The following is a 14,952-nucleotide window of genomic DNA, read 5'->3' as shown; positions in this document are numbered from 1 at the left end:
TTTGCTAGTATTGTACATGTCGATGTTCATTATACACATTGAAAGAGAAGACCCTATTCTACAATGTCTCAAGTTACTTATGGCACTGCAGGTGCGTTGTACACAGCACTCAATTTTCAGCTAAAAATATAGATTTTCTTAATGCTTTTAACAGCACCCACCCTGGTTGTATTCAAGATTTCTTACAGTTCTCAAGCTTATAATGATGCTAAGGTCATTTCCAAGAGAATTTCAGGCCCTTTTGTCCTGTTTAGACTGCAGAAGAGTGTAAATTCTTTGCTGAGCTCTGCACTGGCCTATGCAGCATTTTCAGGTATCTTATTAAAAGGCAGATTCCACCCATCTTGAAATTATTCTAACTGCCCAAGAAAGCCCTCACAATTCTAAGCACGACCTTTTTATTTAATTCACACTTCTACAAAGTAGATAAAGAAGCTACTGTTCCTATGGGACTTTTACTCTTCCTCTATTAGCTACGGTACAGCAGTTTAACACATACTAGTCCCTGAACTGCATTGTGCTGGGATGAGTACAATGAAATTGTTAAAACAACCCTGTTACTTTTAGCTCCACTCAAAACACAGGGGAGAAACTACCATAGTTGGAAAAATGGAAAATAGAAAAATCTGTCAAAAACTGTGTCTTCAAGCTTCCATTAGATTGCAAACAATAACGTGAAATAAGATGGTTATAAATGACCTCCCGCTGGATTTAACAACCAAGAGATGGTCCAAGTTACACAAACCACAACAAAAAAGAAATGCATTCAGAAAGGGAAGGCTGATGCTTTCTGCCTTTCAACCATCCCAATCTTTCACCTCAAAAGTCACAGCTGGCCTAGCACTGTCATGCCACTGCTGTAGCACCTACCACTGCTGCCTTGCTCCAGTTCATATGCATTACCACGACTAAATCCACCACTACGTTGTCTTAGATTGTCACCAAATTTAGCATGCCACATGAGAAACATAGTAATAATCTAAAGAGAGGAATATAGTGAGGTAAATCTTTGCTCAGAAGTCGAAACACTGGGCAATGTAACATACCAACAGGTAAATACAGTTCCCGCTGCTGTAGCTGGGAGTTATGGTGGAATATGGTGAGAAAAAGAATGAAATTGGAGGAATAATATAAATACCCCTTAGTATGAATATTCTTGACAATATTTGATACCACCCAATGATTAAGAGAAGGTCTGATCATTGGAAAACCGTTCTGCAGAATCCCTGGGCTCTGATTCTGTCGATCATTTACCTCATTCATTCAAGGGGGTCAGATTCACTCCTTTGCAAAGGGCCAGCACAATGCCTAGGCATAAGTCCCACGTGAAGTCTCAAAACAGGGCTTATGTAGGATTTCAGTGGTACATAGGCCTCATGCCTGAACCACAGAGCTGAATTTCACTCTAGAACTGCCTGGGCTTCAAAGGGACATGAAAAAGGCGAACAGACAAAATACTCCTCCATAGAGCTAAGAAAATGGCGTAAACATGGTCTGTGAAATCTCTGTTTGAATCTGGAAACAAATCTCAGCCTCTTTTCCAGTTTGTTTTAAGCATCCAAGCATCCAAATATGGCTGGTGTGAACACATGTGAAAAGCAGATTTTTAATAGTTGCCAAAAGCCAATTTTAATTAGATTTGTAACCTCTCTGGCTCAGGGGCTGTCTTTTTGGTCTGTGTTTGCACTGTATACAATGGCATCCTGGCTCATGGCTAGGGCTCCTAGATACTGTTATTATCAATAATAATTAATAATAATGTTGACTGTCAAAGTTACAGTTCATGTCCACCATCCTGACGCAAATTGTGATTTGTATATTCCATTCCTGCTAGTCCGTCTGTGAGATTATTGGGACAGATTCGCAGATGGTGTAAATCAGAGGCGCTCCACTGATGGGCTGTCCTCCCCCTCCCCCTGTCCTCAAATGGCCTCTGTCCTTGATCGGTCCCTTTTGGAGTCACCGCCACTCACTTTCACTCGTGGTCGGTGGCAGATTAGAGAACAATCTGAAGTTTTTGGAAGCACATCCAGTTTATTTGCTACCTCTAGATTCTGGCAGCCACTGTCATGCTGAATTTGGCTGGAACTGAGCTCACTCTCTTCCTGACTCTAGCCCTTTTCAGGTCTCTCAGGCCTGTGCTGAGGACAGCTGTCCCTGCGTCACCACCAGAAGGCTGCTGTAAATGCTGATGTGATAAGAACAGTCAGCTGGCATAGCAGGGTTGGGGGAGGGGTGGGTAGGATGTTTCATTTGGAAAGTTTGAGGGTCTCTCGATGTCTCTTGATGTGCAGAGCACAGAGCCTCTGCCCTGGTCACAGTCCCCATTGGACTAACCCATTTTACCACCAAGGTAAGGAGCAGAGAGAGCTTCGTCTGAATGGATCCGGAAAGCCAATATTTGCCCTTTCAAGTTCAATATTTACAGAGAGATTTTCTTGTGTGGGTCATTTGAAATGTTTAATTTGACTGTAGATGGCAAAGAATAGCACAGGGAATGTGTCCCTGGGGGTGGGGCACGGGATTAAAAAGTGGGGCAAAACAATCTATTGGCATTTAAATTAAACCTGGAGTTTTGGCTTCCAAATAGTTTGCCAGGAAAGTTGTATGTTTATTTTGTAAATCACATAGTTTTGTGTTGTTATACCATGTTGAAACACAGTGCTCGGTGGTATTAATACTAATTGACAGTGACACAGGCAATTTGATCAGACACCAAGGAAAATAATCCAAACAAAATACCTAAGGGGGAGGAAGAGTATAATTAACCAACTACAGGTGAATCTTTGCTGTTAACCTGGTAATGCTCTTAGTCAGCTCCTTATATTGGTCCAGAGATTATGTTAGCAAAACTTTGGGGGGAGGAATAACTGATTTAAAAATAAAATAAAATATCCTTCCGTCATTTTCTATCTGTGCCCTTTTAAATCTAATCAGGCCATTTGAACTGCACGTAGTCAGGGATTAGTCGGTATGAAAAATATTCCTTTTAAAATAATCTTAGTAATAATCTGACCAGAAACAGCAAAACTGTCCTGTTCTGAACTAACTGTATTTTAAAAAGGTGGCTTTTCCCTTTTGCAGTTGGACACTTGAGCAACATTAACTCAGACTTGTAAACTAGGATTTTTCAAAGACAAGGGAGTGAGGGGCCCCACCTTGCTGAAATTTAGTAGAAGCTGCTGCCCAAACTCTTTCAGGGTCCTTTGAAAATCCCAGCTTCCCTTTATCTGTATAAAGTTTAATGTAACTCAGAAATATCCTGTCAGGACACAGGTTAGGTCTTGAGAGTTTTGGACTCTGAGACTAAGGGTTGTCCAGATGAGCATAGCTTTTCTCAAATAACTGTTCTGGAATAACTCACTGTGTGAACACTCTTATTCTGGAATAGTTATGGTGCTTTAAATTCACACCCTAACTTGTTCTGGAATAACTTCGCCGTGTAGACAAGCCCTGAGACACCAAAGCAGATATGTCAATGAAGCACTTTGTTAGAGATATCCTGAGACATGGGAGATTATAGAATGACAGAAACCAGAAATCAGTTACCACAGCTGGTAAAGCTCATTCTCCTGCTCATTTAAATAAAATGCAACAGATATATATGAAAAATAGATCAAAACTCAATGAAGTCAAAGGAGTTGCACCAGGGATGAAATGCAAGTTAATATACCAACATATGGGGTGCAGTCATCTATGTATCCAGTTATTTATTTATTTAGCTACTCAGAGAGTCCAAAGGAGAATAATCACTGAGAGAGAGCGCACGAGAGAGCGCAAGCAAGCAATACTCATACTATACACACAAGGGATTAGCAAGACTTCTGGTGCTTGATTTTCCAAAGAGCCTGTTGGATGCTGAGCTCTTTGGAAAATCTGGCCCTTGGAGTCCAGTGAGACCAGCTCTTCCTCCAGGTGTCTGAGTTTAAAATGAGGGCCAGGAAAATGTGCAAATGTCATGCTGCTGTGGCCTGCCGGTCATCTAGGTGGGTTTGCGATGGATGCATAGATCCAGGCTCCAGCCTCCATAGGGACCTCTTCATGCAATGCTCCCATCCTGTCATGCAGTGCAGCAGTGTTGATCCAGGCCAGGCCCTTCACAGTGTTAACCTCTAGCGTTCAGTTTCAAATCAATGATGATTTGTTAGTGCAGATAATGTGCTTGTCCCTGTATAAAAGTCAAAAGTGAAGGCAGTCCCTGGCCCAAAGAATTTACAGTGTAAAAGACAGACCCAGAGATAAAAAAAATCCTTCCTGGATATTTTGTAATATTGTTATTATTAAGAACTCTCACCTTAGGAGTGTCTTGCATGATGCCACTTGGAATTTAGCCACTACTATGGAACAGCACCCTTAAAACCAGAAACACTCTACAAAGCTCCTTTACCACAAGGAAGCTGAAATGATAGGGACAGATCCTCAGCTGCTGTAAATCAGCATAGCTACATTTATTCCACTGGATTACACCATTTTACACCAGCTGCATGTCATAATAGCTACAGACTCCAAGCTGGGTATTAGTCATGCTGAACTCGAGACTCAAAATACAAGAGGCAGGAAATTCAAGTTAACTCCAAATGAAATCTGGATGTTCTGTCCTTTGTTTATGCAGCAGAGAAGCAGACCTTCCCTGTACCATAGGGGCAAAGGGACTGATGCTGTAAGGAGCTGAGTAAAGTTGGCTAGAAAATGGACTTTTGTTCCATGGGAAGTTCCAACATTTTGAAATGAGTTTTCATTCTGAATCAGAATGAAAAGCTGAAATGTCAACAGTTCCTGTGGAACAGAAATTCTGAAAAATTTCAATTTGGAACCATCAAAACATTTTGTTTTGAGAAGTAAAACTGTTTTACTTAGATAAAGTTGAAACATTATAATAGAATGTAACTATTATGTATATGATTAAATAGACTATATATAAAAATGATATAATATTAACATTAATTTTTACTAAAAGTCACATGAATTGAAATGATAAAGTGGAAACTAAATGTTTTTACCTTATCGAAACATTTCAACAGTATCAAAATGAAACAAGAATGTCAGCTGGGGTCAAACTCTTAGAACTTAGAGGTGAATGAAAATGCTAATTACCTCGGGACTAATCCCAATGAAGTCAATGCAAAACTCCCGTTGACTTCCATGGAGCCAGGATTTCACCCTTTGGGTTTGGATTGAAAGAAGCAGGTGAGTAGCAGAGCCCGACTGGATTCTCTATTCACATGGACACAGCAGTGGAAGAAGCCCACACTACCGTTATTTTTCTGATTATAGTTTTGCAGCAGGATCACTTAAATGGCTGAACTCTTTTAAACCCAGATTTGATTAGATTTAAGCACCATGGACATCACTTTCCTCTGTTCACCTTACAGAGGCATACCCATCCCTGCAGCCCCCCGCCCCGGTTCCCAGCATTACCACGCCAGGGATTCATGAACTAGGCACACAGCACCTTTCCCCTGCTTCCTGACTCGCCTCTACGTATGTCCTAAAGGGAACATGCAGTCAGGCATGAGAACAGTCAGAAAGCTCCATCTGCCTCACACTGGTCAACTCCTCCTGAGCCGGTGGTTGGCACAGGACAGCAGCAGGTTAGGGGACGCAGTGATAACACCCTGTCACAGTTCCATGTTATCTTCTTAAGCAGAGGCTTTCATTAAACTTTTCCCTCTCTGGTTTTGGGCTAAATGTGAGTCGCATCCCTAACTGTCTGGAACGATATTTAGCCCCCACCTCCCCAGTTCTAAATATAACCCGATTGCTCAACCTTCCAGAAACCTGATCTTATGTCTAAGTGTAATAAACAGCCCTGAGGTATGTGTGAGACATAGACCCTAAAGCTATTTCTGGCCTATAACACATCTGTAACCTAAGCATATGGGTCTCTCTCTGCTTACCAAATAGGAGGTGGACAGAAATAGCCAGGGTACTGCAGTGTCTCTAACGGGTGTGCAAGTTACATTTTGCCTGGGAATAATTCACAGGGTTTGGGGGTTTTTTCGTTGGTTTTGCTTTGGCCAACATTCTAAAAATCACCACGTCAAGGAAATGGGTGGTAGCAGGCTGGTCTTCTCAAAACCACTCCCTGTTATAACCTAGTCCCCCAACACCACTGTTTTTCTACTGTAGATGGCCAATTCATGACTACTAACGCTGAATAAAAGTGGCTTCCAAATGTTCCTTTGGTGTCCACAGGGTGTGTTTAAGGTCTATCCCAGCATTTAATTTAGAACAGGAATAAAGATCCAAATCCTCAAAGCTATTTATGTCCTAAATCCCACCGAAATCAATGGGGGTTAGGTGTCTAAATACCTTTAAAGGCCTCGGCTACTGAGACTATGCACTTCTCTGCTGTAGCATCTTCTACCCAAAGCATTCACAGGGGTTAGAAATATTTATTAAGTTTCTCAACAGCCCTGTGAAGTACTTAAATAGTATTACCCTATTTTGTAAAGGGAGACATGGAGGAACAGGGGGATAAGGCCTTAGTTTTCAAAAGTGGCCATTGATTTTGGGTGTCCGGATGGAGACACCTTGGAAGTAATTTCAATTGGTGCTGAGGACCCACAACTCTACTGCGAGCTGTGGGTGCTCAGCACCTCTCAAAATCAAGCCCTATGTGTCCAAGGCTGGGCATTCAAAATTACTGGCCATTTTGAATATTTGGGCCTTGATGTTTCAAGTTAGGCTCCCAAAACCTGAGGCACTCAAAATTAGTTGAAGATATAGGCCTAAGTGACTTGCCTGAGGTCAGGAAGTCAGTGGCAGAGTTGGGAGTGGAGCCCGGGACTCCTGACTCCCAGCCTCAGGCCTCACTCCACTAGAGGTAGATCAAAAGCTGGGGAGAGGTTTCCATTCTGCTCCCTTATCCAAAGAGAGTTTTTCCACTGACTTCAAGAGCTTTGGATCAGGCCCCATGTGCCTTCACTAGAGCTGATCGCAAAATGGATTTTACGCCCCACCCAAAATGTTGAGATTTTGAAATTTTTCATGAAAGAAAATTCCCAATTTTTGTTTTGTTTTGGGTCAATCTAAACATTTTGTTTAAATTTCAACCCTTTTAAAAGATTTTTTTAAAATTTCTTTTATGTAAAATAAAGTGAGTGTCTAAACAAAAACGTCATTTTGAACTGAAACATCAAATCTTTTCATTCTGAACATTTCAAAACAAACGGTTTTCAATTTTTCCCTCAATTGTTTTCATTACAAATTTTTTGTCAAAATCTATATGATTTGGGGGAAGAAAAAAAAGTTTTGCCAAAATGGAATTTTCCCATGAAAAATTGTTCTGACAAAAATTTCTGACCAGCTCCAACCCTTGCCTATTCCTATACTATAGCCATTACTTAGCAATATCTACAGTACTTCTACATCTACAGTACTTCTTGCTACAGTGTCTTCTAACTTTTCCTGTCTCTGTAGATCACCATCTGACGCCAACCTCCACTGAGATGGCACCCAAGAAGAAAAATCCCAAGAAGAACAAAGTGGACAAGGGCGAGGGTCCCCCAGCCCACGTGGTGGTGGAGGACACGTTGCTGGATATCGATCACCTCAACCACTTGAACGGTCTGTATGAAAATGTCTCCAATGGCTTCCGCTGCACTGCCACAGAGGTCAAGAACCCCAGTCATGGAGGCAGCCTCCTGGAGGAGATGAGTCAAATGCGCCAAGAGCGGTTCCTCTGTGACCTCACCATTGCCACCAAAACCAAGTCCTTCGATGTCCATAAGCTCGTCATGGCTTCATGCAGCGAGTATTTCCACAGCCTGCTGAAGAGAGATCCCAACCTGCCACGAGTAGAACTCAACGATGTCTCCCCTCTGGGCTTGACCGCCATTATCACTTACGCCTACACCGGTAAGCTGAATCTCTCCCTATACACCATTGGCAGCACCATCTCCACTGCCAGCCGCCTACAGATACATGCTCTGTTCAACATATGCAGTGACTTCCTCATTCAGGAGCTAAACGTAGAGAACTGCATGTATATCGCCAACATCTCGGAGACGTACAACCTCAGTCAGACCAAGGACGCCACCCAAAAGTTCATCCAGGAAAACTTCCTGGAGTTCTCTGAGACTGAGCAGTTCATGAAACTCACCTTTGACCAGCTGAACGAGCTGCTGATTGATGATGGTCTGCAGATCCCAAATGAGGTCATCGCCTTCCAGATTGCCATGAGATGGCTCGAGTTTGACCCTAAGCGAGTCACATATGCTGCCAACCTCCTGAGCAACATTAGATTTGGCACCATATCAGCTCCCGATTTGGTCAACCATGTGCAACCAGTACCACGGATGATGCAAGATCCTGAGTGCCACAGGCTGCTGGTGGAGGCTATGAATTACCATCTGCTCCCTTACCAGCAAAATACTCTTCAGTCCAGAAGAACCAAAATCCGTGGAGGCCAAAGGGTGCTAGTCACAGTTGGTGGCCGTCCAGCTTTGACCGAGAAAGCTCTTAGCAGAGAGATCAGCTACAGGGACCTGGATGGAAACTGGAACAAGATGGCTGAGATGCCAGCAAAAAGTTTCAACCAATGCGTCATTGTGATGGATGGGTTCCTCTATGTGGCAGGAGGGGAAGATCAAAACGATGCTAGGAACCAGGCTAAGCATGCAGTCAACAGTCTGTGCAGGTAACACAAAATTTCCTCAAGGCAAGACAGTTCCCATGAGAGTGCATCTAAAAAAATAAGTACTCAGTTTACAAACCTGTGGCTGCATACATACCCGTCATAATCATCAATGGGGTTTGAACCTGAGATCTCAAATGCCGGCCTCTATCACATAAGCTAAAGGAGAACTCCTTTTGCTGCGCATGAGTAGTAGGTTGTTATAATCTTTGGGCCCAGCCTTTAGGGACAGATAGGATTACACGCATTAAGCAACAGTAAATTCTATCATCATTTTTTCTGAGGATATTTTTCACAAGGCTAAATGAGCAGGAGGAAAATATAGGCTAACCCAATCAGAAATATCTATTATACACACATAGCTCCAGGAGCACAAAGAGTAAAATATTGCTACATTAAGGACTATCCCATCACAGAAGCAGTGTAGACCAGCAGAGTGGGCACTGGAGTGGGCGACAAAAGACTTGCAATCTATCCCCAGCTCTGCCATTTATCTGCTGTGTGACTTGGCCGAGTCAGATTGCCTCTGTGTTTCCTCCCACCCCTTGTCTGTCTTACCTACTTAGATTGTAAGCTCTGTGGTACAGAGTATGTCTCTTACTATGTGTATGTACAGCTCCTAGCACAACTGGGGTCCTGATCTCAGTTGAAGCTTCCAGGCTCTACCATAATACAAATAAATAATAAGAACATCCGTTATTTAGTCAGACAGTTAATGATACAGATCCAGAAAGCAAGAGCAGCTTTCATGTAATTTCTCTGCTTTTTTGTGGCTCTTCAAGCTTATCTTTTCTATTCTGGCTGGAGATTGCTCAAATCTATATATAAATTGTCAGTTTCCATTCTTTAGCTGATTCCCAGTTTGGCAGAATTAGTTTAAAAAAATTAAATTCACCCTCTGTATAATTTCTATTGTTTGTCTTCTTTCTTTCTTCTTTGTCGCATAGTTTAAGTGGAGGGTTTGGGTTTTTGGAAAGTTCTTATGAAACATGTCATGGGACTGTGTGGGGATTATTATTAACAGAGGAGAAACGTAACCCTGGCAACACCAAATGGAGAATGTTGTTGAAAATCGAGACACACAGTTGGGGTTGGGCTTGCACCCAGGGTTCAGAATAAAGAACATGGATGCTACAAAGGAAAACCAGCACAGTTAACGAATAGCATTTTGCCTCCCAGAAATCTGTGTTCAAGTTTGCCTTCCTGACATGAGTTTATTGGTCTCAGTCTAATCCCTCTGAGACATTGTCTCCAGATCACAAAATCATCACAGAGTTAGGAACAGTTGCTGGCCTCTGCTAGGGAGAGAATGTGAGAAAGAACCCCCTCATAGGACATATGTCAAGCATGTCTTCATGCCCTACTAGCAGGCTTTCAAATACTACTGGGATGAGGACAGAAGAACCCCTCTAGAATAGAATAGGTCTAAGGATGGACTTGGAAGTGCTTCTTATCGGTCAAGATACCGTGCTAGAAGCTTCTGGGGCTCAGGATTGGGAGGGCAGGCTAGCCGAGGTCAGGAATACACAGGGATACATCGCAGGGCAAGCAGCATGTTCAGAGCCTGCCTGGCCCAGGCTATTCACAACCACTGAATTCATTCAAAAGTTAATAAAACATGGGACGGCCCCTGCACCATGTATTTTTCCTGCAGCTGAGAAAGGCCTCAAGATTCCACCCGTCAGGTCTCCTCCTTTCTATTTCTATCCCGTATCTTATTCAGCTGTTTTGGCCTTGCTAGACTTTCCCTTGGATTGTTTTCTGGGTACAGTAACTGCAATGCCATCTGCCTGCCGGTGCTCAGGTTCACACGGCAGCAGTTTGCCTTGCAGCATGTGCTCAGCTTTGCGCTGCAGGGGGCACAAGGCAAAGATCAGAGGTGTGATGTAGGATCTGTGGCTTGAGAGATGCATGAAGATCAGTAACTTGTCGTTGTCAAGCAGGGGTAGAAGGGAGAGATCATATGTCCCCAGGGTGGGTTCAGAGCAGCCCTCCGCAGCATGGGATCAGAGGCTAGGTGATCGCTCTTCCTTCTCTCCGCAGGTATGATGCTCGCTTCAACACCTGGCTGCACCTGGCCAGCATGCTGCACAAGAGGACTCACTTCAGTCTGAGCGCCTACAACGGTCTCCTCTATGCCATCGGTGGGCGCAACGCAGAGCGGGTCCTGGCCTCCATCGACTGTTACATCCCTTCCACCGATAGCTGGCAGAGCAAGGCCAGCATGGAGATCCCTCGCTGCTGCCATGCCAGCACAGTCATCGACGGCAAGATCCTAGTCACCGGGGGCTACATCAACAACTGTTACTCGCGCACCGTGTGCAGCTACGAGCCCAGCACAGACACCTGGAGAGACCGGGTTGGGCTCAGCACCCCCAGGGGCTGGCACTGCGCTGCCACCTGGGCTGATCGTGCGTACGTCCTAGGAGGCAGCCAGCTGGGCCCTCGAGGTGAGCGGGTGGATGTGATCCCTGTGGAGTGCTACAATCCCGACACAGGCCAGTGGAGCTATGTGGCACCCGTGCCCACTGGGGTCAGCACGGCCGGGGTAACAATCCTTGACGGGCGCATCTGCCTCGTGGGAGGCTGGAATGAGAGTGGGAAGAAATACCAGAAGTGTGTGCAGAGCTACAACCCCGATCTGAATGAATGGGCAGAGGAGGAGGATCTCCCTGAGGCCACCGTGGGCGTGTCCTGCTGCACCATCACCCTCCCGCACCCAAGAAGCAAGGGATCCAGGACTAGCTCAGCGGCATCGGCAGCGGTCAGCATTTAATGGAGGAGCTGGGGGCTAGCATTTCCGCCTGCAGCTGGGGACACAGACAGAGCTCAAACCTTGCCTCAGATTGCAGGGCAGCTGAGATCGGAACGCACCAAGAGACCTGGGAACTAAGCAATGGCTCGTTTCACAGCAGTCGGGGAGCCCGCGGAGCGGCACGATCTAGCGGATAGAGCAGTGTTCGGCGATCTTTGACACACAGTCTAATGGTTAGCACAGGGCCCTGGGAGCTAGAAATGCCTGAATTCTTATTCCAGCTGTGAAACGAAAGCCCTCTATGGCCTTAGGCAGGTCACTAGCCCCCTTACACCATGGGGAAAATGACACTGACCGCCACTGGGAAGAAGCACTTCAAAGCTAAGAATCCGTGAGGACATGCTCAGCTTTAGCATTGTCTCTGCTCATCCCTATGCATACCGCCAGGGTTGCTAGATTCTTTCCATTCTCAGCCTGGTTTTGTCTCCCATCTAATCAGGGAAGCCAGTGAGATCTGACAATGGGTCAGCGCATCCAGATCCTGCTGACGGTATCAGGTAATGATCAGAATATGTGACTCAACCCAGGGCAGGCAATGCCCCACCGCCCTTCACCAGCTTCAACTAGAGTTCAGGTTTCCTGGGAACACTGCAGCCAGTCTGATGTTCAGAAGAGAAGTTTCCCAAATCTGGTCATTTTTTAACCAGATTTATTCCCAACATTATGGATAAGGGAAGACACCTAATTCTTTAGGTAGTGGCATTTCGGATCTGCCTGAGACCCCCAAACAAGGCACCTTTTAGCTCTAGACAATGGTTTAATTCCTTCATGCTGCAAGATGTAACAGGGAGACAAGGTGGTTCAGTGGTTACAGCTGGCAGTCAGGAAATGTAACTGCTGTTGGGACTCACTGTGTGACTTTGGGCTAGTCACTTCACTCTCCTCCTCCTGTTTCCCCTTCTGTTCTAGGGGGATCATGGAAAGAACAACCCTCCCCCATAAAGCACTTGGAGATCTTCAGCTGGAAGGTGCCATAGAAATGCAAATTGCCACCCCTCTCCTCCTAGCAAGCAGCCCTGCTGGACCAGTGCTGCAACTAATGTCACCCCTTAACACAGCTGAAAGGTAAACAGGGTTTCTTCCCTTTCTTTCAACCTGTCATTTTTAGGAGGTTTTTTTTGCTTTGTAAGGGTCAGAGTTAAGGTTAGAATGCCACTGCACCAACTGTCATTTCAGTTTGGAGTCCTTCCACGGTCTCCTCAAATCCCCTTATTCTATCAAGGCAAGTTTTGAGCTCTAGGGAAGTGTTTGATGGACTGTCTACATTTCAGGCTGCGTGTCAAGGTGCCTATGAATGCCCGTAACTTTAACCACAGCTGCTAAGCAGGGCATGAGGCACTGAAGCAACCAGGGAGGAAAGGAGGATTTTGATCACCAATCTGGTTGCAGTATAGACTGTACCAGAGCTGGGTAAAACAAACAAGAAAACATACAAATAAACTGGAGTCACTTACAGAGATCCTATTACAGGGATACTGTGCCCACATACCTATTCAGGGGACACCATCACAGGGCCTAATAACATCAGCCACACTATCAAAGGCTCGTTCACCTGCACATCCACCAACGTGATATATGCCATCATGTGCCAGCAATGCCCCTCTGCCATGTACATTGGGCAAACTGGACAGTCTCTACGTAAAAGAATAAATGGACACAAATCAGATGTCAAGAATTATAACATTCAAAAACCAGTCGGAGAACACTTCAATCTCTCTGGTCACTCGATTTCTGATCTCAAAGTGACTATCCTTCAACAAAAAAAATTCGAAAACAGACTCCAACGAGAGACTGCTGAATTGGAATTAATTTGCAAATTGGATACAATTAATTTAGGCTTGAATAGAGACTGGGAATGGTTGAGTCATTATAAAAAGTAACCTATTTCGCCTTGCTTATTCCTTCCCCCCCTCACTGTTCCTCAGACGTTCTTGTTAAACCCTGGATTTGTGCTGGAAGTGGCCCACCTTGATTATCATACACACTGTAAGGAGAGTGATCACTTTAGATAAGCTATTACCAGCAGGAGAGTGGGCGGGGGGGGGAGAGAAAACTTTTTGTAGTGATAAACACCCATTTTTTCATGGTTTGTGTGTATAAAAACATCTTCTGTATTTTCCACAGTATGCATCCGATGAAGTGAGCTGTAGCTCACGAAAGCTTAGGCTCAAATAAATTGGTTAGTCTCTAAGGTGCCACAAGTCCTCCTTTTCTTTTTGCGAATACAGACTAACACGGCTGTTACTCTGAAACCAGTAAAAATAATGAGACACTCATAAAAATTACAGTAGTTACACCCTTTTACGTTAGCCAGAAGAAAGAAATAAGGCTAAGAAAGAACACTGTCACCTGAGACATGTACCTGTTAAATCAGAGAAAATGTATTTATCTTCAATAGTGTCAAGGGAAGTGAGTTGCTAGGGCACCAGATAATTAGATGTAAACACACCTGTAATTACAAGGATACAAACCCTTTCCCTCCTCATCACTGCACTAGGGGCAAGTACCTACACAAACCTTAACCAGGAAGTCCAGTCTCAATAATATTCACACAGGGCAAGTTATAGTCACAGGCAGTAGGCGAGGGTTGCTTACCCTCAACCTACACCTGGCCTCAGCCACTGCTCCCACTGTTAACACAACAGCAGAGAACCTGGAATATGGAAAATTCTTAAAAATCTAAAGGAAGAAATTGTTGGGCAGGACAATGGCACAGGGGGAGAATTTAATGGACTAGATGTTTGCATTATTGGATGAAAGGGTCTGCATATTGTGAAGGTGTTTGGGAATGAGGGGGCAAGGTGTGGTTTAAAGGGCTGTACTGTGCTAACTCCCTGGTAGAGCTGTCACATTTCAGTTAAAAGCATGGAATTCACCCCCTACAAGAACTGTAATAACCCCATAGTCCATTAAGCCCTGCTGCCTACCAGAGAGTTGCAATACAATTAGAAGAGCCGTAAGCTGGAGAGAGAGCCCCTGCCCATAGCGGGGTGCAAGTGGGGAACTGGAACAGTCATTAAGGTGTGACGTGCAGCAGCACTGAGACGAGATTGATGCTTATTTCCTGGCCCCGGTCTACGACGCGGATCATCCTGTAGACCTAGCTACTGCCTCTCAGGGAAGCGGATTACTTCCGCCGACAGCGAATCTGTCCCCTCAGCCTAGGTTGTCTCTACACTGAAGCGCCGCTGCGGTGCCACTGTAGCCAAGCCCCGAGTCTGTACTTAAAATGCTACAGCAGAACAGCTGCAGTGCTTCAGTGTAGACATTGCTACAGTGACAGAAGGGCTTCTCCCATCACTGTAGTTAATCCACCTTCCTGAGAGACAGTAGCTAGGTCGACAGAAGAATTCTTGCATCAACCGAGCGCGGTCTACATGGAGGGTTAGGTCAGGGTAACCGTTTCTTGCGGTGTAGATTTTTCACACCCTTGAGACAGATATTCCAATGTACATTTTCCAATGTACAATGTACAGTCCTGGGTCCTGTCTATACAACC

The 14,952-nt window shown here is 44.7% G+C and overlaps 1 protein-coding gene across 1 annotated transcript; it reads left to right on the top strand.

The window, feature by feature from the left end:
* Positions 1–2,244: 2,244 nt before the first annotated feature.
* On the top strand, positions 2,245–13,056 carry LOC102929496 (kelch-like protein 31). Its single transcript, XM_037881995.1, has 3 exons — positions 2,245–2,353; positions 7,423–8,641; positions 10,682–13,056. Exons 1-3 carry the CDS (start codon positions 2,245–2,247, stop codon positions 11,412–11,414), a joined length of 2,061 nt encoding a protein of 686 aa, XP_037737923.1. The 3' UTR covers positions 11,415–13,056.
* Positions 13,057–14,952: the final 1,896 nt, after the last annotated feature.

The sequence above is a fragment of the Chelonia mydas genome, chromosome 19 (genome assembly GCF_015237465.2).
Source record: "Chelonia mydas isolate rCheMyd1 chromosome 19, rCheMyd1.pri.v2, whole genome shotgun sequence".
NCBI lineage: Eukaryota > Metazoa > Chordata > Testudines > Cheloniidae > Chelonia > Chelonia mydas.
This window is presented reverse-complemented; position numbering and strand designations above follow the sequence as displayed.

Coding starts and splice junctions, on each gene's coding strand:
- LOC102929496 (XM_037881995.1), top strand. CDS start 2,245: ATGTTTCATTTGGAAAGTTTGAGGGTCTCTCGATGTCTCTTGATGTGC. Junction 2,354..7,422: donor TAACCCATTTTACCACCAAG/GTAAGGAGCAGA, acceptor CTGTCTCTGTAG/ATCACCATCTGACGCCAACC. Junction 8,642..10,681: donor GCAGTCAACAGTCTGTGCAG/GTAACACAAAAT, acceptor TTCTCTCCGCAG/GTATGATGCTCGCTTCAACA.